General features: G+C 38.7%; 1 protein-coding gene across 27 annotated transcripts in view; it reads right to left on the bottom strand.

The window, feature by feature from the left end:
* Window positions 1-27956, bottom strand: part of LMO7 (LIM domain 7) — a 129478-nt gene that overhangs the window by 39959 nt on the left and 61563 nt on the right. For 15 of the 27 annotated variants that reach the window (XM_068676252.1, XM_068676281.1, XM_068676334.1 and 12 more), the window contains exons 5-11: window positions 4514-4544; window positions 4002-4115; window positions 3334-3532; window positions 1924-2176; window positions 1162-1461; window positions 537-827; window positions 94-294 (exon numbers count right to left, since the gene is read on the bottom strand). In XM_068676252.1, the coding sequence (XP_068532353.1) occupies window positions 94-294; window positions 537-827; window positions 1162-1461; window positions 1924-2176; window positions 3334-3532; window positions 4002-4115; window positions 4514-4544 (1389 nt within the window). The remainder of the gene's footprint in view (window positions 1-93; window positions 295-536; window positions 828-1161; window positions 1462-1923; window positions 2177-3333; window positions 3533-4001; window positions 4116-4513; window positions 4545-27956) is intronic. The other 12 variants (XM_068676415.1, XM_068676443.1, XM_068676416.1 and 9 more) reach the window with 4 other exon arrangements.

Raw genomic sequence — 27956 nt, 5'->3', positions numbered from 1 at the left:
ATCACAGGATGCAGTTTAATTTCATTTAGCTGTTGCACGTCCAGCCATTTCTTTCTGATGCAGCAAGAGTACAGCTCATGCAGCAGTATCAACCTGGGCTGGTCAGAAGCCTCCAAGATTTTTCCTTCTGTAATCTGTGTCAATGAGCTTCCCACATACTCAGCAGTTGGCTTATAGCTTTGATCCCTTCTGCAACTGCTGTTCCATTCGAAACTTGGTCTTGGTTGGTTAGCAACAATAGCAGAGCTTTGTTTATAAGCATATCCCTCATCCTCAGAATCTGATTTCTTTCTACTGTGCACAAGCACAAAGAATAAACAGAGGGAAAGAAAAAAAAAGTGTATGCATTGAGTAAAATGTATAGCATTGAGTGGAACAATTGTAATGAAAGAGTACTTCATTTTTTTTTTCTCAAGAAAACATACATCCTGCTGCGACGCAGGCAAAAATTAAAAATATTTTTTAAAAAAAGTCACAAAACAACACTTTTAAGGTTTTGCACACACGAGAGAAACAGGGCATGCATAAAAACGCACCTGAACCCTTGAATCTCTTTATACCAGGGTTTGAAAGAGGATTTCCTGATTTTTTTCCATAGTAATTCTTCTTCTGGAGTCCAAAACTTAGGAAGAAATTTGTCAAAAGCAACTACTGTATTTGACGCTGAAGAATTTAGCTTGCGAAAATAGAGATCATCTTTTTCAATGTTTGGGATGCCTATTTCTTCTTCCTCGTCCTCATCAAAATACCCAGATAATTCTGAAGAAATGTTAACTCTTGGTTTGTTTTCCACTTTAGTATCCAACTGCCTCTGTCTCCTCTGGTTACTGTTCAAAATACCCAATCAGTTAAGATATTTTAGGAGCAACTTGACAAAGAATGCAAAAATACATGCTTTTTGGCTCAGGAGTTCAACCTCATGAATGAAGCAAATTAGTTCTCAATTCCACCACTGCAGCACCAGAAATAATAACAAAAAAAGTTAAATTGTTATATCAGCATCCTATCGCCTCTGACAAAAATACAAGATTTGACAGAAAAGGCATAGTAATTTATCATCTCTGTTAAAATGCTGATTAGAATGCTAACTTTATGAAGTTATTTATGGACTGCAATTTAGGTAATGCAATAGTTACTCGATCTTGGGTTAGTATCTCTGACCTCAGTGGTTTAAGCATTGCAGCTAGTGGACCAGCTGGATCATTTTCTTGTGAGCAAGATTTAGAAGAGTCATTGCGCAACATGAAATGATGTCCAGGTGCAGCAGAGCTTACAGGGCTCTTTTTGACTAGAAATCTACGTTTTGCTAAGTCATCCATAACCACGTCGGGCAGCCTTCTTTCATCTTCTGAATCAGAGCCACTGTCATACTCATAGATCATCTGGAGGGAAGCTGGATTTGTGAGCCCACACTCTGCTCTGCTATTTTGGCAGGAAGCTACGGGATTCCTTTCATGTCCACTGAGGTTGACCAAAACAGGAACAGAATGAAGACAGTGAAGTCACGAAGGTTATGACAAAACACAAGAATTGCCCACTATTCAAGTGTGTAAACTAAGAAGTTGGACAACAGAAATTCATCAGCGTATATTAGAAAGCTTTAACAAGAAACTAAAGCTGTACATCTAACTCGCTCAAGACTTCACTTAAGACCACTTAAATCCTGTGTGAAGTTTGATGAGCCTCAACACATTACTCAAAAACCAGAAAACCAGTTATGTGGAACAAAGCCAAACAAATTAAAGAACAACAGGAAAAAATAAAATAAAAATTAAAGACCTGAACATCAACCACCCTCCCCTTAAAACATTGAATACTTTACTTTCAATTACAGCAACAGCAGCTTTTCTTAAGTTCATAAAGAAAACATTTGTTAAAATGATAAATCAAGGTCTGCTTTACTAAGACTTCATACACCAGTACCTTGAAAATGTTCCATCTGACTCTGTGTAGACAGGACTTGCCCAGCTCCTCCTATTGTCCTCATTCTTCTCTGTCCTTTTCTTCCTTAAGGGTGCTGGCATATACGTCGGCTGCTTGTTTTTGTTGGGTAAGAAGCGATTGAAGTCAGTAGTAGGCTTTGGTTCAATCACAGAAATCCTTCGGTAAGACCTGTCATCTTTATGGGAGTCACGCATTTTGAAAGGCAGTTCTGAGTCTGTGTCACTATCACAACCTTAGAAGAAAGGGGAAAAAACATTAATTTTCTAGATACAAGTTTCCAGCTAGAAGTTACACTGAAATATCCCCAAATCAGTTTAACTCCATGTTTGGGATGTGTCTGCTGCAAACTTTTTGAGCTACTGATGGGGCAGTATAAGATATATTTTTAGAAGTTTGTTGTGAAGCTGTAATAAGGTCCATTAAGCTGAATTTGGTTTGTATGCTCATGCTACATTCATTCCACTCTTTCACCGTCACTGTTGCCTGCAGGAAACAATGCTAGCCTTCAGACTGAAGAAGTAAAACAGCAGAGAATTTCTTAATTAAAAACACATTTGCCACTCAGGTTTACTAAGAAAGCCAAGTTATTAGCAAATGGTATAAAATATGCTCATCTCAGCAGATTAACACCCATTAGAAGCCCTGGGTAGGTTGCATAGGTAGCATGGCTAGATGTTGCTTTGCTCAGAAGAGATATGCTCCATGTGGCTTTGGCCCAATGACTTTATGTTACACATGGTACAAAATACAAATGCTCACTTTTTTTTTTTTAATATAACTTTAAACTACAAGTTCATATTGCATTTTACAACTGGGAGAAGAATAAAGATTACAGATGTCAGGATCTAACATCATAAATTTTCTTCTTGTTACCTTTCTTCCCATGACAAACTAAAATATCAAAAATACCAACAAATAAAAATCAAAAATATCAACTACCATTCTGATTTTAATGTAGGTGGGAAAAATCCTACTTACATTGAATATTCACAAATAGAATGAAAACAGAGAGGTTTGATATGTCCATACTAGGAACTAGGCAAGAAAATTACACAACTGCTTCAATTTTATGTGATTCCATCAGGATCTGAAGTCTTGTATTCACCCTCCCTGAACTATAGAAAAATACCCCCCATGGACATGGATCCTAAAACAGCACAAGTAAGAGTCCCAACAGCTCTTCCTAGGGAAATTCCTGTGGGCATTGCTTTGTTTCTACCAGCTGTTCAAGGTCGATATTTACTTAAGCAAAACACAACTGTTGCAGTTACAAAGCTAGATTACCTTTCAAGCCACGTACTGGGCACCCAAAGGACTAGGCCCATACATTGTCTTTACTCACATTCATGAGACATATGCTAAAAGAAAATTTAAGAGAAGAAAACATACCTTCACTGCCACCTTTCAAGGTTATGTCTGATGAAAAGCTTGTGGAGGATCTTGAGCCAAGAGAGTCCAAGCTATCAAAGGAATCGTCTCTTTTATGACTAGCTGAAGGTGGAAAGGGCTCTCCCCGGTCCACGTACCAAATATCACCGTACCCACTATCCCTGCCACTTCTGTTCAGGTGGCTGGACTCTTCAAGTGCCTATGAGAGTAAGTTTTGAAAGATGTTTTGTAATACTTTAAGGCAGAATGCTACTAATGATTTTTCACTCAAAAATTTTAAAATGTGTTCTGACTCCAAAACAAACTTTAACAAAGACTATTGCAACACCTCTGAAAGAGACCTATACAACAGAAGGCCTTGAATTTCTCACTTCAGCCTAGCAGAATCAAAACAGGGCTCTTCACAATCTACTAAGTCCATCACAGCAGATGACCTCTGAATTTCTTGATTATATCATTAGCAGAAGAACCAGTGTAAGCTAAAACTTATTCCTTTCACACAGCCTTTGATAGCAAGCAAAACAAACAAACAAAAAAATCCACTACTGTGTTCCCCAAATTAAAAATAAAATGAACCCCCCAACCGGTTCTTTTAGTGTTGACGCTATAACATACAGAAAAGTATGAAATTTAGGCTATTTATTTACTACTCCTTGTGGATTTCTTACCTTGGTCAACGCTTGCCCTAATAACTTCTCAAATGCTTTAAGATTGAGGTATGGACCATTATAATGAGGATTACTTTGTGCTTTTCTCCCAAGCCAGTACAATGTAATCAAAACCTAGGGGTATAAAACAAAAACTCAAAGTTCACTTCTTGCCTCTCAAACCATACACCAATATAACAGCATAGTTAGATGCTTTTACGAGATGTTTTCCAAAATGAAGTATTAAAATCTTGTCTACAGTGTAAGCCAAAATTAAAACCAAAGACTGTTACGATGCACATAATATAACTCAAGTAATCAGATATAATTGCTGTTTCTAATTATTACATTTATTTGGAAAGGAGCTTAGCTGCACAGAGATCACCATAACATGGCACTAATTTGCATCAGATGAAAGAACAGCAGAAGAATACAGTAAGCATGGTAGTGCCATAAACAGAAATGTTTTTAAAAGATATTTAACCAAAATTAGTGTAAAATTATTTCAGAAAGCATTGAAGTAAATATCTTACATTTTTCACTCTTCTGTTGGTCTCCTCTGGTCTGAAGCAGGGCAGGGAATGAGAAAGAAACAAAACGAAGTTTTAAAATCACTTACTTAAACTTAATTATTATTCAACATTTAAATGGTTTGAAGTCCAATTAGAAACTAGTATAAAATATGAAATTCTTCCAAAAGAAATAAAAAGCAATGTGCTTTGAATTCTCAGGCATAACTCCATACTATTTCAATCATTATATATAAAGTAAGAAAATATTTTAGTTTCTGATTTGAGAGGAGTTCAGAAAGACTCTAGGCTTTTTTAATTAGCCAAGGCTTTTAGTTACCAATAACTACAAAAAAAGTGGAAAGCAAGCTAATGACTTGGGACAATATAGTTTCTATTATCCAGGAAGAGCTTTGGTTCCATATGAGAGCAAATTCAATTGTTACAACTAGAGGGTGGTGGGAGGGTGGTGAAGTAGTATTATAGTTTCCAAAATATTTGCCTCATAGTTGCGTAGGACACTTAAATCTAAAAAGAATTTTTCAGACAAAAAATATAAGTGAACATCTGAAACATGGACATTTGGAAAGAGCTGCTGCAGGGTTGGGAGGAGGGTTTTGGTTTTTTTTGGTTTGTTTTCATGTGAGACATCTCTCTCCAAATTAAAAAAAAAAAAAAAAAAGAGGATACAAGCACTGACAGCGTTTTGCTTTGTTTTTTAAATTACCAATTTGTGGCACATTTTGCAAGCATACCAATGCACACCCATAGTGATCTTGTTCTCCTGTTGCTCCTTTTAAGAACATTAAGAAACTTCTCTTGATGGGAGCCTCCCAGACAAGAGGTACCACAGGTTCAGTCCTCAGGTGCAAATATCCACAGCTGGACTGCAGAGAGCAGCTGTGCCACACTCCCATCCTCACTGCCAGCGGGTAAGGAGCGGAAAACTGCCTCTCACTCATCTAAATAACTTCTCATGTGCCCAAGATGCTTTTGGTTTGGGGCTGGCTCAGCAGCAAAGTGACACATGGCAGAGGGGGGAGATTCCAACAAAAAAAAAAAAAAAACAAAAAAAAAACAAAAAAAACGGTGAGGAGTCAATATATGGTGGCAGAAAGTCCTACATAGAGTCCCAGTTCAGACCCACAATGCATCAGGTCACATAGCCCATTTCTGGCTGGCTGCCTAGAAACAAGTTAGTCAAAGGGTGCAAGGAAAAAGTAAAATAAACTGTGCAGTAGTTAACGAGGTATCAAAGTGACTGGGCCTGGTCAGCATAGACAGCACTCATTAGGGAAACATGATACTCATTGCAACGTGACAAACAGCCCGCACACAGATTTCCCTGCCTTTCTTTCCTCCTATCTTGAGTGTTTGTTCCCACTCAGGCCAGCTAGGATCACCATGCCCATCCGCTACACTGTGAGGAAATCACACAGCCAAGAACATGAAGTCATCATGCACCCAATCTGCACAATGCCTGCCTGAGACTTCTTCAATATCACATTGCGAAGGTGACAACGATTTTGTAGCAAGCAACATATTTCTCATAGAAAGGAGAAATGCATCTCTTCTAATGTCAAGTATTTGCAAATATGTTTTAAAACCCCTTCTGAAACACACTGCCTTTTGGTTTTGTTTTTTTAAAAGGGTATGAAATGGGAGAAATTTTTCTTCCTTTTCGTCAGTACATGGATCTCTTTGCAAATGTAGATAGTACTGCACACGCTATGGCTGTTACCTAATGAACTGACTAGAGGCAGGTTGGTTACCAAGCAGAAAAAGGAAAATTGTTCTTGTGATGCTGTGCATCAGCATAACTTTTTTCCACACCTGAAGGAGAACGTTTTAAAGGTCTCTTTAGCTTCAGGGTCTAAGAGCCTTTCATTAGGGCAGAATTTCCTTCATTATTTGCAATTGTAAAAGCAGAGGCCGTGTATGCCCTTGCTAAGGATGCCTTAAAGTTTGCTTCCACACTTTAGCAGTCTAGTAAGCAGTGAAAAATTCTGCCTTTAGTCAGCTATGCAGTATATCTAAGAGGCTGCTGGTCACACCAGCTTTCAGAAGGAAGCTCCATGACTGGACATGGCGTCCATTTCTGCTCTTCATGAGTTCTCTGGGATCATTTAGGTCAATCATTTGCAACAGGAGGAACACTCCACTGCTTTTATTTTTTGTATATTGCCTAAATTTGAATAATCATGTGCATAATGATGCCTATGTACCTGGGCTATAAACACTGCAAAACTTAACGTTCACAGACTAGTGAGCATTGTTTGCCCAAAATGCAGAGAGAGAACTATTTCACACACACACAGAAATGTGAGACAATGCTCCATTCACACGTTTGCTAGGCTAACAACGGAAACAAACTGTCAAGTTGTTTACTCAGTACAGCTTTTCCAGATTTGTGACTTTACTTACGTTACTGCATGTCTTTGAACTATGCCCGTTAGCTTCTGAACCTTTTAAGCAACTTGTCACAATAGATGTAGCCAAGCATAAGAACAAACAAAACAAGAAAACCCCCGCTAATCTAGAGCAATCAGTTCCTCATTTATATAGGTATATATTAATTCTTCGACAGCCCTTACATAAGGAAAAAAGGGGACTTGGGGTGATTAATGTATTGTCTGAGAATCTGTGTAAATTTAAGACCTTTTTGCCAAAAAAATAAAAAGCCAATGCTGACATCTTATTGGAAAGTCATAAAAATCGGTTGTCACTTACAGACTTCACAGCTGCTTCTCCTTTGTGAGGTGTGCAACTTGCAAAAGATGCAGTTTGGATTTGTTTGCTATCTTCCTCTCAGTGGCATAAGAGCCACTTACATCTACATCTTGGTCAAGCTTAAACCATATCCAAACAATGTGCGCACAAGCCATTGCCTAGTTACTCCCCAGTATATTGCATTTATAATAGCATATTGTTAGAATGCTGTGGAAATACAACGTGAAATAGTTATATTAACAGTTTCTCCTTCATAAAGAGCTATCACCAAAATGTAAATACTGAACAGTACTATGCAGCTTGGCTTGGGCTTTGAGAAACCTGGTCTAGTGGAAGGTGACCCTGCATTGCCCCCATGGCAGGGGGGCTGGAATTAGATATTTAGGGTCCCTTCCAACCCAAATTGTTCTATGGTTTTATGATTCTATGAAGAGAATGGTCTAATGGGTAGGTCTGAAAAAAACTGTGGATCATAGCAGCAACATAAAGCTAGAAGTCATAACTGGTGACAGCCTTCTCTGAAGTATACCAAATTCTTTGCTGCTGTGTAAAGAGGCAGGAACCTACTTTCTCTGACAATCCAAAAGCAAGCTCCTGCTCTCACCTCTGCTCTCTTCTTACACGGGGCTGTCTAGCTCTAAAACTATGTGACCAAAACTCTCATATTCTCGCACTCTATTTGATGAAATAGGTTAGAAGATGGAATGCAGCTTTTAATCCTTTTAAATGCACCAAGACAATTATAACCTAATTTTGAACATAAGTCCAAGTGCACACACAACACTGGCTATAAAGACATTTGTTGCACGAAAGCTGTTCTTGCAACAGGTAGAGGTAACCAACTTGAAGTATTTTCATCAGTGCAAACAAGCATCAATCCTACATTAAACAATTCTGAAAGAAAGTTGCTTTTTGATGTTTTAATTCAAAATGATGATAATGCCTAGCTGGTGCAAACTATAGCCTTTATGAAAATGTTATTCTGCATAACCTAATTCCTGCCTTGAATAAATGAATGCCATTGTGCTGAAACTTACAAGCAGGCTGCTACTTTACTCAGGAGGTTACAGCCAAAGCTGTGTCTTAAAAACAATCTGCTGAAAGAAGCGTGATCCTGTCCAAATGACAATTCCACACTGCTTATTAAACCATTTCATGTCACTTCAAACATTATCCTCATTTTCCCAAAGGTTTTTATTTCTCATTTCACTAACAATGCAACTTCACTAAAGATGTCTGAACTAAGCAATACAATCTGCTTAAGAGGGCAGTTGCGATTTTACAGAAATAATCGTATTGCGTATGTACACTTTGCTCCTTTCTGCCACAGTCACAATGTTTTTAGTGTTTATTCTGAAATTTAAAGAAACAATTCTGATCCTCTGTGTTGCCTAATCTAATCTCAATGTCAAACCTCAACTAACTTTGAGGTCTCAAATTCAAAAACTGCAGCTTCTCATTCATGTAAGGATGAACCTTAAACTTTTATTGAAACCACTGCTGATAGTTAAGTACAACTTCAAGGTTAGCTATCCTGGAAAATATATCAGACGCAGCATGAAAGTCTAAAGGCCATGACATAATGTGTGAGATATTATAATTATTATGAAGAATAACTGCACAATTCCAGGCTGAACTCTGCTACAAAACATGTAAAATAACCACCCACAAAGAAGTAATACCTTCTGTGTAAGTCATCTGATCTACGTCAATTGTTTAGCAAACAGAAAAAAAAAGACAAATGGGACAAAAATAGCTTTCACTTGTTAGTAGATGAGATACTTAGAGACCAAATACCTTAGTCATATTTGAACAAAATGCACATTCACACACATCGCTCACACCCAGTCACCACTAAGGGAGGAATGTTTCTCTAATGAGGACCACTCTACGAGAATAAAAGAAAGGGACATGGCAGATCAGCAGACTGAGCTGCAGCTCAAGGAATTTATTCTCAGCTCCACTGTTTGCTCAAGGTTAAATAGCAAAATTAGTCACTAAGGCCCTTGCCTGACAATACAAAGGCTTTGGCAGCAGCTCTACCTTCAGGATTTCCTGGTCTCCCTTCCCCTTCCAGCCGCCTCTGTTTGCTGCCCTGTGGTTATGCCAACACAGCTCTGAATCACACTATGAATCAGGACCACAGGGCTGAGCCAGTTTCTCTGTTTGGGTTTTTCTAATATACATTTTTTAATGCCCCAATTATCTCACTCATCTCTTTTATGCCTCACTCGTACAGCCTCATACTGCCTCAGCACAACAATGGAGACAGCACATGGCCACACGGCAGCAGAGATGCTTGGTTTTGAGGCGTAAGGAAAGCTTTGTTATTCTGATGTATTTTGAAGTATTTCAAAAATAAAAATTTTACAGGACAGTCATATGCCTACAGTAACAGGCAGATTGTAGTAATTGAAGAAAAAATAATCAACTCGACTTTAACAAGAAATATATCCGCTCGAAATGCTAACACTTGCATACATCTATGTTCCGTGTCTCTGTACAATACAGCAGTGTGTTATAAGTAGCTATATTTAGATTAACTGATTTAAAAGCTTTTATTAAATATACCCAATGGTTTGGATTTCATTTTCTTAACACATTATCTTGTTTGTTTCCCTGACAGTTTGTAGAGCTTAGGGATATGGTTTAGTGGGGACTGTTAGCGTTAGGTCAGAGGTTGGACTCGATGATCTTGAGGTCTCTTCCAACCTAGAAATTCTGTGAAATTCTGTGAACTGACATCCTAATATATATTAAATTCCAGAAGCCATCAATTCATGGCAACGGCTCTACTTTGACACTTGACTTTGTTGCTTTCCAAGGAGAAAATCAACATGGAGCTTAAGACCAAAACCAAGTTACGAGATGTCAGAGCAAAACCTTGGAAGATGATTTTCCAGCACCCATTTCAGAAAACATGGCTTTCTGAAGGTCTGTTTCTAGTGTAGAAACACATATGAAATGTGGATATCGATGTAGAATTAACAAAATCTAGATATATCAGAGAATCCCCTTCCCTTAAACGAGCTATCTGCTGAATAGTAATGATGTGGTCATGAAAGATAAGATAACTCTGGTTCCATTTACAGAGAGGAAGAAGGAACGGAGACACTCCCACTGACAGAAAGGAATGTGCCAGTGACAAATGCACCATGCCCAGTGCCAAACCCTTCCCTTGGTGACGAGTACCCCAAACAACCCGACAGCTGCCAAAGCTATCTGTTGCCCATCCCTTCCTCCATGCTACATTTCTTACTAACACAGGACTTAAACAGAAAACAGACTTCAGTTTCAACAGAAGTATCAGTGTTCTCACTTTCTACCCACCCAAGCAGCAGTTCCACCACCCAAATGCCCTCTGAATGGCTTGGGAAAGCCTTGTCCTGACCCAGGGGCAGAACAAGCCTCTTTGCTGAGCTCCAAGCATTCCAGCCCAACACCGACCACCCTCACTTACGCGTCTGAGGAAAACGTCGGAGGGTTCAAAGGGTTCTCTGCCCCCGCCGAGGTAAGCTACGCAGGAGACAAACGCCGTCTGTCCAACTAGCAGCGGGCTCGTGCTAAGTTTTAACCTCTTTGGACACCTACTCAACTGCTATTAATATTGCTGTTATCGGATTTCACTGAATTCCCGCATGCTGCTCAGAATAGAAAGGCTTCAATGGACGACAGGACTGCGGCATGGGTACAGAAACATGAGGACATTCCTCCAGCCAGCACTTGGATTCTTAGCGAACTGATACTCAGCCCTGAGAGCCACAGCTCGCCGCTAAGATTGCTGGAAACAGAATGGTCTGGTTATTGCAGAAGCGTTTGAGAACAGCTTTTGAGAACGCACCTTCCTACTCAACTGCTCTATAAATACAAAAAGCACATGTATTTTCCATAGCAACGTATCCACCGCACCCCCGTGCCACTTACATTGTAACTGTATACAGTGTCAGGTGTAAAATGACGGCAGAAAGTGTTTCTCCATGCCCCTACAAAACCACCGGCACGCAGCAAGGAGCTCCGTGAGCCCTGGTGGCCAAGCAGCCTGTCCCCACCCCACACCCTGCCCTGCTAATGAAGGGGCCAAAGGGGTGGGGAAGAGAAGGATGCCCAAGAGAGGACAGGCAGCAAGGGAATTCAGTCGGCCAACACCCTCCGTGGGAACACAGCCCTGTCCATCGCCTCAGAGCCCGTCCCTTCGTACTGCCTCTCCGGCATGGTGCTTCCTTGCTGATCTCACCCATTATGCTCCCATGCTATTCTTAAATCTCTTATCAAAACAAAAACAGGCACTTCTAGAAACATGCATCAACCCCGACGAGTTACAGGACACTCATATCATCCATTTCCTCACACTCTTTTCCAGCCCCTCCCTGGGTGGCCCATTTCTGCCAGCTTCCTCATATCTCAGCTTAAGCCATGGGCTCCCCCCAAGAGGAAACTAACATTCAGGATGTTGCAGGGCAGGCAACATACCTGTCAAATAAATTAAAGAAAAATAAAAAGCCACACCCCACACCAAATCCACAAAATAGTGCCAGAACAAGGCTGTGCAGAGGAGCCTGGCTGATGACCTGAGTGCCCTTCACGGGTCAGGACTTGGCAGGGGGAGAGGGAGGGATCATCACTGCAGTAACAGCTAGCACAAAGAGGGGACTGAGAGGTACCTGCATCCTTCTGCTCAAATTTTAATGTATTAGAAATAATTTAACATTCTTTAATATCATTAGCATGGCTTTGCTGACTGCTCCTTTTCTGTATGGTTCATATACATTAACTTCTATTGCATTCAGTTTTGAAGAACCTTTCCCTATATTCAGTCACCCCCACCAAACTACACCAAGTTGTGTAAATTTTGTAGATTAATTTGAATAGAAGTCCATATGTGGAACATTCACAGCATGTTAGCATTCTTTCCAAAAGGACTAGCTGGTGTATCTGTGGGGTCACTGAATAAGAAGTATCAAAATAGGCGATTCAGTGCAATCCTGTAAGATTTTAGGAATGCATACAAGAATACATGAAGGTACAACTGTTAACTAGCACAGAAATACTTCAACAGCAAGTCACACACACAAAAAAGTATTCTGTATGAAGTATATTATTTGCTTTAGCTGAACTGCAGCAACCATGGCAACTCACAGTTAGCATTTTTTCCAAGGTAATACCAATATTCAGTTTCCTCTATTGCCTGATGCCTCTTTGTCATTATTAAATTAAGCATTTCCAATACTGTTGTCCTTTTCACTCCCACTCCTCCATCTAATGACAGCATTTCAACATCCCCTCTTCCCACAGAGGGATACTAGAGGTAATTTTGCAGAATAGCCCTCAATACTGATTCATTTATTCCCTCTGAGTATTGCTCAGACACCTCTGCACCAACTCAGGATATAGATAAACAACTTACTGCAAGGTAAGCTGGGGTAAAAATTTTCCATGTACCAACATGGAAAAACATAGTACCCTAGCAACTGCCTGTGTGCACTCTTGCCCTCAACCCCCAGGATTAATACAATTGTTCAATTAGGAAAAAGTAGTCTGTGGTGGTCCCTGAGGAATAGGTAGGATTTGGCATATTATCCAGCTTTTCTTACTCAGAGAGACAGAGATTTATTTTTTTTTTTTAGACTTTATAATCAGATAGGAGAAATGACTTCAATGTCCTGCCTTGCACCATGCTCTGAAAAAGATTTGGTAAACAATCCTTTTTTTTTTTTTTAATGTCAAGTAAATGGGTGGTGATGTACAAAACTCCTCGTGTATAAGCAAAATAGTTTACTACAGTTTATAATACTCAATAGTAACTTCAGGAGGTTTGTTTAATTTCTATGGGTACAAAAAGAAGCCTAAAAAACTCATGTCTATACTATATAAGTTATACCTCATATTTGGCAAAGAACATAAAAGCTGACAAAGAAAAAAAGATGACTGGCAGTAACTTATACCAAGTATCACTATGCTCATGCCTGTGCTCATATTGAGTTTCCACAGTGCAAACAGGTATTTACTTGGTTGCTGTTGTTCTAACGCATACACAGAAAACAATTCAGTGCATAGAGGTGACTCACTAACAGTTTAGAGAAAAAACTGCAGATGCTATGGCCCATGAATGGGAGGTGGTCCAGACTTTAGTCCACTCCAGTCACCATCTCTGCACAGGAGCCAGAGGAGGACAAAGTTCATTTACCATTCTAAACAAGATATTCCCTGAAGAATCTCTGGATTCTCTGACTATCTAACCATAGTCTGGTTATCTTATTTTGGATGCCTGTATTACATTACATTACACAAGAAAGGACATGCCTTTTGTCAGCTGCTAGGTGAAAAGAGGTAACCAACCCAGCTACAAAGGCTGGACTTTCCCATTCCTTTGCACCGCAAAATAACTAAGATTGCAAAAACTGAGGCTGATAGGACATCCATTAGCCTGAACTGTCTGAACACGGACACGAATATTGCTGATCTTTCAATGCTGGATGAAGGCAAAAATTTGAAACTGACAACCAGGGCAGCATCAACCCCAGTCCCTCTTTATGTTTTCAACTTTTGCCTCAGTATTAAAGAACAAATACTTTAACATTTTAAAGCAGGATTACTAAAAGCATAGATTTTGGGAAAATATCATAAATCTTGTATTTTTGAAGTAATTTAGATCATTTTATAGAGATGGACAGAGGGAAGATGACAAAATGGAGCTACAAGGTAAGTGCAATTTACCTCATGATAAATATTTTTGGAAAAAAAGTTAAAGCTATGTTGGAATTTGTCCTTAAGTAAACATAAATCACCACTGCATGGCTGGATCATTTAGTTTAATGTCTACATTTGGAATAAAAGCTTTAAAGGACTACTGGGTTCTGTAGGTAATATTTTGGCAGAATATCTCACAATCAAAAAGGACTGAAGGAGTTATAATGCTTCCTTTTTAAGATTTCTGCCTCATTTTCTTTATATTTCTTTGAGTTACTCTAGCAACAGAGATCACATCATCACTCACCACACAGAGCACAAAAACATGACACAGACAGAACGTAACATTTCCCTATGAAAGACAGTTCTCTATCAACTTGAGTTGAAGCACGCATACCCCAAAAAAGTGAGATAATTAGGTCACAGAAATACCATCAGACTTTAATATTTCCTGCCTTTTTTTCATCTGCCATCATTTGGGAAGACAGATTCAGAACTACGAAAGAGCCCTTCAATGAATGCATAATTAAATGTTTATTTATTCAGCCTTATCAGAAAAAATGCTGGAAGAGAACATACTTCCTTAAATCAGCTCTCCAAGAAGACATGGCATCAAACAGAAATTAAAAAAATACTACCAAGTTATAAAAAATAAAATAAACATCATAAAGTAAAATTTATAAGTAACTCTTAGAAAAAACATGCCCTCTTTTTTTTTTTTTTTGAAAAGCAGATAAAATCTAAGATGAGCAGATATTATTTTCCATATTTACTAGAATTCTCACCTTCTGTCCCCAGTTTCTGCAATGTGTCCATGTAATGGAGCTACTTAAGAATGTAACTACTCTTATTCAGGTTCCTTATGGCTTCAGATTTATTTCTACAACATATGAAATAACTAAATTCAATTTATTTCTATCAATATCACTGGATTAGTGTTTGCTTTTTGGTGGAAAAAGAATCTGTCCACCCCAGTGGACAAAAGCACTTTAAAACTGCTTTAAGCAGCCAAGTCAGATAGAGGGTATTTTTAAACATTTGCTCAAAACATTAAGAGTTTGAGGTCAAGATTTCTGGCCAAGTTTTTAATGTTGGAAAAATGAATGCTTCTTTGCTGCAAAGTGAGAGAATGGGTAAAAGTCCAAATACTTGCTTTGCCAGAATGTTAGAAGGTCTGTGTGGGAGGCAAAAACGGGGAGGCAAAAAAAAAAAAAAAAAAGCACACAAAATCACCTCCCCCAGCCCTCCCCCCCAGTATGACCATATACCTCTGGAGTTGGAGAATTTATATCAAGCAATATTCCGAGCATCCCAGCCTACTGCAGCCAAATGTGCTAGAGTTTCTGTTGCCAACTTAAAGGAGTCTGAAAATAAAACCTTGAACAAAATTAATGATATGGAAAAACAATCCCAACCACAAAACTGTAGATGATCTCACACCATCTCTTTTCACGGGTACTCATGAAGTATGTAATTTGTACCACGAAACTGATGACTGAGGAAAAAAGCTTAATACACCAATTAAGACACCACCAAAATGCTCCAACAAGCTATTACAACTCAGTCTGGTGGTAGGGAGGGAGTGGAACAAAAGGATCCAATTCTGCTCCAAGTGAGGCCATGGCAATATTCCCAACATTTTTAATGAGTGTATGAGTAAATGCTAAATTAGGAATCTTCCTTCTCATGAGAAAGTAGATACTATATGCACTAACTCCTGGAAACTGCAGTTAGCCATCTGCAGAATTTCCCCAACTGTCTGGCCAGAAGTAGGCTCCTTAAAACACACGTGGTAGTTGTAAGCTATCATTCTCAGAAGTCACTCAAACTGCAAAGCCTGGATAATGAAACAGCACTTAGGCTCTGTAATAGGTTAGTCTAGAGATCCTCTACAACTACTTGAAAGGAAGTTGTGGGAAGCAGCCTCTTCTCACAGGTAACTAGTGGTAGGACTACAAGGAATGGCCTCAAGTTGCGCCAGGGGAGGTTTAGGTCAGAAATGAGGAGACATTTCTTCTCAGAAAGAGCAGTCAGGTATTGGAATAGGTTGCCCAGGGAGGTGATGGTGTCACCGTCCCTGGAGGTATTCAAGGAAAGGTTGTACCTGGTGCTTAGGGGCATGGTTTAGCAGATGACATTGGTAGTGACATTTAGTAGATGACATGGTTGGACCAGACGATCTTGGAGGTCTTCTCTAACCTTAATGATTCTATGATTCTAATTTCCACACAACAATATGGCAGAAATTTTGACCCTAATAAGGTTAATAGAAACCTAAAAACTCATCTAGGAATCCATGGCTTAATCATATCTCTATAAAAGGATCTCTTATAAAGGCTGTGAATTACAATCCTTATTGCGTTTTTATTGCAATCCTTATTGCAAAGATTGTATCAAACTAATGATTAAACTTCAAAGTATGTCAATTGCAACAGTGGGCTACAAGGCTCAGCTTCCTAGGGAAGAGTCCACACATCGCATTAGCAAATTCTAAATTCAGACTAGCTACCTTGGAGGTGTCTGTGGAAACAGCCCTTTTGATCTCAAGCTTTTAGTCCTCTTTGAATTTAGAAGTCCCAACAGCAACACTTATGTGGCTGTATTCACTGTTTTCCAATTCAACTAAAAGACAAGGACTTATCATCCCCTAATGAAGACTTCTAATATAGACAGAATGAGAAATGTAAAGGCGATTTGATAAAATTAATCGTATGCTTCTCCTCTTGATTACACTTAATTGTAATTATAGAGTTGCTAGCCTACCTGAAATGAATTGTAGTTAGGGAAGGATCTTACAGGAAGCCATCTCACAGGTCTCATCTCCAGGGTGCACATTGCAACAGCAAGATTCGGGATAACTACCAAGGTCTCCCTCTCTTTTCTTCACCAAGCTAACAGAACTACAAGTAGTAGTTAACTCGGTGCAATAGAGGAGTAACCAGTATCATTCACCAACATGGAGAATTGATCAGTCTCTGATGATGGTTTAGGAATAGGTTGTCAAAGTGCAGCAAAACTAAAGCACTTCTTGACTCTGAGACAACCACCATAAAGTGCAGGAGAAACAAATGGGATGGAAACACCTTCATCCTTTGACCCAGAGAAAGCATACGTGAGAGATAAGCAAACACAGTGATAATGCTCAAGGTTGCCAGGTGGCAAGATGTTGACCCATGTTATCCACACAACACTGGCTGGCAATATAAGCCTACACTAACTTTTTTTTTTGCAGTATACTTTCCCTTTCTTGCTGCATAGCAATAGACAGGTGGAGAAGGCAGCCATGAAAAACATAGCTGGAGTGCTCTTTGTGTGTTATCCTTCCTACATGTCAGTACAGATGCGGTTCATGATCGAATTCATCTGTTGAAGTCTGTATTTTAAAATTTAGTCAGTATTCTAGATGTCTTTTTCAGGAAGTGAAGGTAGAAAAATGCAAGTCGTCATCATCATCAAGGAAACACATTAATGGCACAGTAGAGTGTACAAGATCTTTGAATACTCAAAAATAGCTTATACTGCAGTGTAAGTTACGCAAGCCTCGTTTCTAATAACATAAATCAGTTCCATCAAAAACAGCTCATGCTATAACAAATCATCCATCTGTTTGATGCTAATTTATTGGAAGACACTGATTCAGAACCACTTCAGTAGTCAGTATCTATTGCTTGGTGAAAAAGAAGGATTATGAATATTAAGGCCTCTACCACACTGCATTTAAAGCTCCTCACCTGGAAAACAGCACATTGAGTAAATATAAAAGTATGCACCTCTTTTTTTTTTTTTCCTGGCTGGAAAGAATCTGTAGAAACTTTCACTAGGGAAAAAAATCCAAAACAGTTGCAGGAACTGTGGACAGAGCATCAAGCATATAATTATATGAACCATTATTAAAAATTACATGGTTACTTAAGCCTCTGGGTGGGGGGCAGCTAACAGACACAGGACGTGTACACAGATGAATATATTTGAGCTTTTTCATATAATAAAGTTACCAGCAAAACAGAGGCAATATTTCACAAAGAAAAGCTATCAGGAAAAGAACAATGCATTAAAGACAGAGATATTCTATGCAAGGGAAAAAAAAGCATCCTGTCAACCATCCCATAATCCCTTCTCTTTTTAAGCAGCGACACTGGAATTTTAGTACTAATGAAGGCTGAAACAAGAACAGAAATCAGCAGCTTGTGAAGTACACAGACCTTTAACATACAGGACATTTAAATTCATTTTGTGCTCATTTACAACATGTAAAATCTCAAATACACTCATTCTGAGTGTCATACCAACTACCAGCCCCCCCAGGATGTTCACGAACATGCCCCTCATTTCAGAGCAACATCTAAAGATGAAAGCTGCTTTGAAATTATGCTTTCTTAAAGGGGAAAAAAAAAAAAAAGCCTTTTTGTTATTTTTTTTGTTAGCACAACAGATTCTGCATTTCACATATTTCACATGTATAACTGAGCCTTACCAAAGTGCTTCCACAAGTAGAAGACCAGCCAGGGAGTACCACCAGTGGTAAGCCAGCTTTAGTGTAGTCATTATCAAAGTCAAACCAAATAAGCAATCCTATTCCACGAACACAGTATCATGTACTCTCTTAATTATCAGATTTATTGCAAGTACATTTTTTTGTTGTTGTTGTGTTTGGTGTTTTTGTTTTTTATTTTTTAAGTGAAGAAATATTGGAATAAACCACAGTTTGCTTTATTTAATGAATCAACTTATTATTTTTTTCTGCCCTCTGTCTTCTACAGGGCTGTCCAGAGAAGCTGTGGATGTCCCATCCCTGGAGGTCTTTAAGGCCAGGTTGGATGAGGCCCTGGGCAACCTGATCTAGTGGGTGATAACCCTGCCTATGGCAGTGGGGTTAGAACTAGATAAGCTTTAAGATGACTTCCAACCCAAGCCGTTCTATGATTCTATGACTATCCCAGTTTCCTCACGCTCTTTTCTTTATTCTCATATCTTGCTGAGTTGACCATCATTGAAAAGCAATCTGTTCAATAATCCAGATACTTCCAGATCCTAGCTGTAAACAAATTACTACAATATCCTCCACCACCAAGGAAAGTACAAGTGTTTCCCTCCCCCCCCCCCCCCCCCAATAATTACCCACTACTTTTTCTGTGTATGGATCAGGGCATTACACAATTTAATAAGGAAATGGATGAAAAGCTCTACAGCTGCATTTTGCAATACCATTAAAGAATAACCTTTTATAACCGTCACCTGTCTTCCACTTCAAAGCAGGCACTCTTTGAGGCTGCCCCAGTGTTGGTGTTTGTTTTACAAGTTGCCTGGCAAAGAGGCCCAAGCAATGGAGAATGAGAAGAGAAAAAAAGCATCTTCATTAGGTATCCTATCCTAAGTTAGCTGGAGAGTGATCAGAAGGCTAGTTCCAAACCACAGAAACAGTGGCACGTAGATCACCTACAGTAAAAGGACTTTAAACTGAGATTATGCTACACCTTCTTCACTTACAGGAAAATGCAGATTCTACAATATTTTTAGGTAAACATTGACCTTAATAACACTCATTTTGAAATTGAAGACAGCTTTCACAATTAAATATATAACATTGACAAAGATGCCACAGTACCAAGAGCTGAAGTAACCTGAAATAATTAGCTGGAGAATTCTCTCACAGACGATGGTAGAAAAATCACTGTTCGGTAGTTTTCTTCCACCACTCTCACTGCTACTTATTTCAGCTCACAAGGAACCCAATCACTCCTGTGTCTACAGATGCACAAATAACAGGAACATGTTCCATTAAACACTGTATGCCAAAACCTACATGCAATTAAGCCTGACCAAACAGTTTCTAGGAGCATGAAGATATTTGCTTTCCTGACAAAAATTTCACAAACAAAAGCTCCTTACATAACTACCTATGCCTTGGGTACATTTCCATCAAAAAAGATTCCTTCCCCAGGAAATAAAAGCAAGCTTCTCCCTCCTCTGACTGCTCAGTAATTCATTTTTGCACAAATAAACCATATAAATACATTCCCACATAACAGAAAAGAAGCAGCTCAGAGTGTTCACTGCTTCCCCACCTCCCCTGGACTGGAATCGAACCCATGCAGAGTCGTTCAGTTCAGGTTCCTCTATGAAAATGAGAAAAACACCTGTGGGTATGCAAATGAAACCATTCTGCCCGAAGAGGTGCTGCATTTAAGAATGGGAAGATGGATTTTGGTGATGCTGAAAATAGGTTGCTATGCTTCTGTGACCAGCTAAGATCCATTTCTCCACCACAGTTAATAATAAAGAACTGTATTCTTTAATGTTAGCTTTGCATCTAATTTTACTGCAATTCCCTTCTTTTGTCCTCGCTACATCTTCTTCTAACAAGATGTGTAGAGCAACACAGCAATTTAAGTAAAGCTCAGGTTAGATAGCTACACCAAGCAGCACAGAAATGCTAAAACTCTTGTGGACAGGGAAAGACAAGTGATGTCTTGCACAGCATGATGCTACTCCAGCAGGATGCAGTCACACATAGCCATGACACACAAGCTCTGGAGTGGAGGCAGCATGGGCTGCAGCTCAATGTTAGCAAAGGTGCTGCTGCTCCCACAGCCTAGGAGCCAAGTCAACCCAGTACCCTTCATTGCATAGGTCTACCTGTTCCTTTAAAACAATGCAAAGCTGTGTACTGTCTGAACCAGTATACTCCTTTATTCTTCAGAGACTATGCTACTTAGGAAAGAGAAGCCTCTGTTTTTTGGCCTACGTCTACTTCACCATTTTCATTTATGTGCTCGTATTTGAGCTGCTGAAAGGAACCAGGACTTGATTTTTTATTCTCCTCATATATCTTCATGTTTGGTGTGTATTTATATTTAGACAGTTTTTCAAGCCACAGCACTTTTTCATTGCAAAATTCATCTTTTGGGAAGAAAAAAGTAAAGGCTAAAAAAAGTCCTAGGAAGATATTTGATACATTAAATTTGTTTTTAAGAGTAAGACTTCCTTTCTTTTCTGAGCCCTATTTCAGTGAAGATTTCACAACTCACACTTGAACTGAATTTCACAAGTGTGAATCCAACCCTTGCCATCAGATACTCCATTTTTTACCTTGTCCAGCTTTCTCCCACACACACTTCTCTGCCCTTTCACTGTAGCACCTTATTGTGCAAATATGCCTTCTGACAAAACCGACAAGCACCAGCACTGCACTCCAGCTTTTCTCTTGATAATACTCGCACTGTCCATTAAAAGAAGTAAGTTTATCAAGCAACTTTGGCAGACACACGACACAGTACAAACATAGGCTACTTGCCTAGTTCATTCTGAGTACCTGGGGCAACACTGTATGCTCTTTCCACAACAGTACTGGGAAGGCATGTGATGAGCTTAATTTGTCCTCCTGCACACAGAGCCCAGTGCACAGCTGCAAGCATATACCGCGCAGCCATCGTTCACGTGGACCCCAGCAAACAAAGCTCAAGATTGTGGGCTTGTACATTGGCTGCCATCAGCCCATGGATTCATAGACTTACAGTCCTACCTGAACAATGAAAAAGAGTACCAGATAGAAAAGTTGAAACTTACAAGCACAGTCGTATTATTTTGATGGCAATCACCACCCTAGACTGACTATACCACTCAAGTAACTGGAAATTTCTGTATGGGTTATGCCATAATTAATCAAATTGACTTGTTGAATGCATTTGCAGGTTATTCAAATAGTATTAGAGAAGACAATTAAACTGAAGAATTTGGTCACAGCTAAAAGAGGAAAGTGTCTCAGAAGGACATAATGTTACTTACAAAAGTTACTCTTTTGCAATGTAATTATTTTCGTCTTGAAGGAACAAAACATCATAATGAAGTGTCAAATAACACTAATTAGTAACTACTGCGAAGTGGCTTCTGCATGATTTCTCAACAGCAATCAACATTGAATACAAGAGAAGAGTCTGTATTTCAAAGAATAAAGTGTTCTGCACAGCAAAAGCAAGTGTTTTGCAGGATGAGCACAGCAGAGGAACATCATTACTGATGCATCTTCTGTGCTTATTCAAGCTGGGTGGGTGTGCCTTCTGCATAACCATCTGATGTGTGATCTTCCAGTTACATTACCCATGCCAAAACCAGCAACAAAGCCTCTTAAATTAACTGATCTTTTTAGAGCAAAAGTAGGTTTTCAGTAATGATGCTGAATATAGCATATGCAAATATATGTGCCAGCTTACTGGCAGAGAACTTCAGCCATTCCTATTATTCTTATTAAGCTCTTACTAAAATACCAAATGGTTTGATGAAGAAAAGTTAATTTCTAAGAATTCATAATGTTTTTCTTTTCACAATAGCAAAACCTGGCTACACGTAGAAGTGAAATACTGGTCTAGATTAAAAGGTGTATAATCCCTCCCCACAACAGTTTTATTGACCTCTTCATTCTCTGTATACAACGTTCCACATTTGCTGAAGGTTAACAATAGATCGTTTGACTGATTTAGAAAATCAAATTATTTGCTTCCATAAAATTTGTGCCTGATTTCTTTCCTCAGCCATGCTTTCTTGAAGGCAGTCATCAAAATTTACACAAGTTAAAACCAGCTTTCACTGGATGTGACCTTTGCCAAAGCTCACTCAGGAGTGTCCACGTGGGGCCAGATCAAAACCCTGTCTAGCCAAGAAGGATGGGATGCTGAATGGTTGCTTAAGGAAGAGTAAAAATAAAGCAAGCAAGACGCTTCTCCCTCAGGCACTTCCCAAGCTAGATGGGGTTTTCCTGTGTTAAGTAACTCTTAAGAGATTTCTCTTCCATGAACTTCTCCACTACCCTCTGAACTCAAGCAAACTTTTATCTTACACAGCTTCTTTTAACAAGGAAGCCTGCTACCCCTTCTTTTGGTTGATTATTCTTATAGTGTGATACACAGAGACACAGATACACAGTAGTTGAACTACTCTGCTGTACCATTTGCTAGCGAGGTTTCTATGTTCATTTGTTGCTCATTGCTTTGTCCACCTTCCCTCTTCATCCATCACCTCTTTTTCTGTCTAAGGACTCCTAGCATCTTTAGACCAGCAGCAGAAACTATTCTTACTTACAGTCATAGAATTGTCACAAGGATGAAGATCTCCCAATGCCATAGTTTAATTTTGTGGGTATCTGGGGAAGTGAGGTGGGAGAATGGCAAAAAGGAAAGCAATCAAATTGCAAAGCTTCAGGTGGTATTTATAATACCAGCAAACTCCAGATTACCCACAACAGCATAACAATGTGCCATTGTTTTTTTCTAGTCCTCACAATTCTTAGCAATATTTGGGTTTTATTTCTGTGTGGAACTTTGACTGCCACTGAACAGACACTTTTACAGAAACTCCTAACCCTACCCAGGGAGTTTCAGGCCTGGGCAGTATCAGCTGTTCCAGAGCTCACCGTTTTCTGTATGAAATTGGAATTGTCCTGATTTTTCTGTTCTCACTTAAGTAACCCAAGTTTTCCTTCTATTTTGTACAAATAAAGAATAACACTTCTGAAAAATTAGCCTGCAAGATTATTAAAAGTGGCTTCTAGAACTGTGAATACTTGTAATTTTGGACAGATTAGGATTAGTTTGCAGAACTGAACAGCAATTCCCTTATTCCACAGCTCTTAAGATTGCATCTTAAAGTCAAACCATACATAAGTATATTGTGTCTTCTGTTAACTTGGGCATTTTTAGGTAGTATTTTATCAAGCACATCTCTCACCCTAGAAAATGATTACTGCTGACAGCATCTTAAAAACATCAGGTCACAGAGTTAAGAAGCGTACATTATTGCATCATAAGTCTGACGTGCGTATTTGAGCACTAATTCACAGGGCACAAGTGGCTGTCTGTAATTTAATATCCTTTGCCAAAGCAAAAGTATTTTGAACTTAGCCTCCCTTTCCCCACCCCAGTTAAATACTTTATCACATCATGCATTGGAATCCACGTCAATTTGATGAGTATCTTTATGTACTGGGTTCAAAGGTGTGTACATGTTTACATTCACAGGATGCTTTTTCTAGAAGAGAAAGGAAAGAGGAAATGTATCCCACATTAGTCAACCTCCTTACTCTAGTCTGAGTAACCTGCCAGAGCAACTTTCACATCTTTTTTAGAGTTGGTTTCTGATACGCCCTGCCACTGAGCCTACGGGAGCACAGGGAGGGTGCAGTCGATACGCAGCAGGGCAGGGTTGCCAGTTGGAGACAGCAGGGCAGGCAGGAGGACTGGCTCTGCGGGAACCTCCGGACTTTCAGAGAGGACAAAGTCCGAGTCCTGCCCCTGGGACAGACTAACCCCTGCCACACCGCAGCAGGGTGGGGAGTTGTGCAAAAACGTAGCATGGGCACAAGTTGATGGCTGTGATCATCCCCTCTTTCCTCAGGGCTTGTTACACCACAATATATATTGATGCTTCCAGACTGGTGTCCCCCAGAACAGGGGACAGGAGGCCATGATAAAATGCAGCAAGTTCACTGTAGGGTACCAGTATGGTTGGGGCTTTGCGATCCTGAGCTTGATAATTAGAATTGAAATCTCTGAAAGCACTGTGGGGATACAAAGCCTTCCACCTTCCCACCTCCCCCCGAGATACTTTTCAAGTGTATTAGGATCAAGAATGACAACTTTGAAGAAACCAAGATATTCTAGCAAGAAGTTACTGTAACCTTCACCAAATCATTCAGTTTTGTAGCATAAGTATTTAAATACCAATAAGACTATGGATACATGTCACTAAAGATAACTGAATTACTCCCAGTATTACTACCATACATTATTGTCATTTTCTCCATTTTTTTCAGTCTTTCTGTATGCTTCTAGATACACATATACCTAGAAGTTTGTCATTCTTTCAGCAAAGCCATCTCATAAAACAGATAAATGATAATCAAACGCCATCAAGAATGTAATCCCATAAAAATGTAAATTAACTGTTAAACTACTCAACAGAAAAAATGAACAATCTCAAACATTTCTCTTCATGATCAGAAACTTCACAGCAAGTTGGAAGATTATATAGTACCGCACCCAACATTTTATAGAGTTTATACTGAAGAGTTGGAGATTAGTTCCTGGAAGGTATGGTCCAAAGTCTGGAACACTTTGTTACCTACAATGGTTTTATTGGAATGATTTAAAAGATATGCAAATTAATGACATGTGTGAGTACTGTACAGCAAGCACAACCGCATGACATGACAGATGAAATACACTTATTTCAATTTTGTTTCTTTTTTAACCTCTGTGTGACAGTGATCAGTATTGATAAAAGTAAAACGTGAAATATATGATCTTGAAAGGAGTTGTCACAAGCTATACACCAATTTTAATGTTTAAAATATGGATATGCCCAAGAACATTAGCTGCTGTGAATATTACTCAATTCTATGAAAATGTCCATAGCAAATAAAAATTTCCAAACTTCCAAAGTCATAGGAACATCTCTAAATTACTCTGTAGTGAGGGTGCTGCACTTTTCCATTTCAAGGGTAGTGTCACTAGGAAACTTAGTTACCACAATAAAATCCTATTACAACCACATGTGTAAGAAGCGTTATTTCCCTGGATTTCGGTAAATGATCTCAAAAAGCAGCATTATTCTAATAAAATTGTTTTTAAAGAAATGTTTTCATTCCACAAAACTCATTCTTTCATTCCATTCCCCCTCAACTTGAATTCAAGGATAATTTTTTAAAACTTTGTGCCTTTGGATTGATTGACTTTTCAGTCATACAAATACCACCTGGACACCTTACACAGGTATAAGTTTGAGTCTAGGGCTAACTACCATGATATTTCTTGCATTGAAGTTCTTGGCTTTCATCCAGTCCACAACTTTCTGTTCTACACAAAATAAAAAGGCAGGAAAGGGTGTTTCCGATTTTTTTTTTTTAAGAAGCCAAATTAGAACTAGGTTTTTCGACTCATATTGTGCGTTTCTTAGTAACATTAAATCACTACAGCAAACTCAGGCTCAGGTCCATCACATACTCATTATAAGTCTGAAATTCTTAAGTAAAAAAGAATTCAAGAAGCTATATTAACTCCGTAAGTACATTAGATATGCAAGAAGAGCCAAGTATGAATTCAGTATTATCAACAAACACCAACTCTGAGCTACCTGACCACAAATTGACTCACATTTTTTTTCTCTTTTTTTTTTTTTTTAAATCTCTATTCCCATGGTGTTAGACTGTGCCTCCTTTGATCAAAATTGGGTAGCTCTTTGTGAACGACACGATGGGATACTAGTTTCAGAAGTGTTTCTTATTACGTCTCAAACCTTTAGCTAAGTCAATTGCCAGACAGTTCAAATTGCTGAGTGTCACTGGCAAAGTAAACCTAAGGAATTCTCCCAAAGGCTGAGACTAGCTGTCCAATGTTCATGATTGAATTATAAGCATTTGAAGAGTCAGAGACCCTCTGTCTCTTCCTACTAAATCACTGTTTCTTTTAAAAATTGTTCTCTATTTTCCATCTAGTTTTCTCACAGCACATTTTTTAGAAATGTTTGTTCTAACTGTACCATTAGTAAGAACACAGCTGGACTTCCTAAACAACAGCTAAGATTCCCACACAGGCATCAACACAACTGCAGGTGCTACAGGTTTGCAAAACAAATTCTTAAGAGCACTGACAATAATTCTCCACTCAGAAAGACCACCTTTTCAGGGTTTCCTTCACAGATTGCTTTCTTCAATGATCTATTCAGTAGCTGTAACATTTATAACATATGAACTGAAATTTTACTTTGCCTTCATTGACCCTGAAGAAGAAAGCATCCTCAATGAGGAACAAGTGAAATCAGGAAATCCATCATTTTCCTCAAGACTAGACAGAAATAAAAATAAAAATAAACTCATGAGAAACATAAGCATATATACATAAATTAAATCTATTAGAAGGTAAAATCTACTTTTGTGCAGTTCCTTTCCTAGCACATGAAGAACCTCAAACCCAAAGATGCTACATCTATGTTCAAACTCTTTTTGCTACTGCTTTAACAGTATTTTCAGCACCCTATATCTGCATATTTTTCAGCTGCCCCAAAAAAAGACAAGTAAAGAAATTTAATCACTGAAAGGAAGCACTAGTTTTACAGTAATCTGACTTATGGGATAAAGAAGGTAGGTACCAGAGAACGTTTTGTGTTTGGCTTAACTCGGTGCTAAGAAGGCTTACTTTCTGACAGCGCCTAAAAGGAAGGGGTGGTTTAGTATGGTACAACACTTGTGATATGGCTTGTAGAAATTGTGTACATACGTTCAAAAGAGATTGTATAAATCAGTATAACTGTTCATTTTTAAAAAGTTTAATCATTAGAAATCCCTGTAAAATGTATAGTGCTTATAGGAAAAACAACAGAATACAGGCTAAGTGATGGGGTCGTAAGCAAATGTTTCATTTTCTCAAGCTTGACTTTAAACACACATCTGATCTCTGAACAATGTTTTTGTGGAAAGAGAACCTGTCTCAAAAATTTAGCTTCTGATATGCATCAACACAATGATGAGCATAACATAACTGTCGTTACTACCTCTCTCTAGTTGGCTCTAGATATGTAACACTTTGTGCTACAGAAAGCGCTGCAAACAAATTTTTTGAGGATTGTTTTTTGCTTTAGGAAGTTATGAAAAATAATTGTGCTAAAGGACCTCTAAATTGATAGTTAATACTATCCAAAACTTAGAAATACCAGGCCTCTCTTACTTCATCTGATTTATGTAGTTATTTGTACTTCAGCAAGATTTCTCTGACAGGTTTATCTGTTTACTTCATATGATTTCTACTTCATTTAATATATGGAACTGAAGATGAATAAACAAGAAGTACAGAGCAGCAAAAAGTTGAAAGACTTATCTAAATACTATAGTCTGAGATATGTTGGGTTCTGAGATACTTGCAGCTATCTTACAAGACAATATTTTTGTTTCACTCAAGACCTACTCTGAATATAAACCCACAGTAATAATATTAGTAGGAGTCAAATATTTTTTTATATTTATAGAAGAATAAAATTATTACAATGAAACATGAGACAGCATTGG

The sequence above is a fragment of the Anas acuta genome, chromosome 1 (genome assembly GCF_963932015.1).
Source record: "Anas acuta chromosome 1, bAnaAcu1.1, whole genome shotgun sequence".
Lineage (NCBI taxonomy): Eukaryota > Metazoa > Chordata > Aves > Anseriformes > Anatidae > Anas > Anas acuta.
The sequence above is the reverse complement of the archived record's forward strand: the minus strand, read 5'-3'. Positions and strand labels throughout refer to the sequence as shown.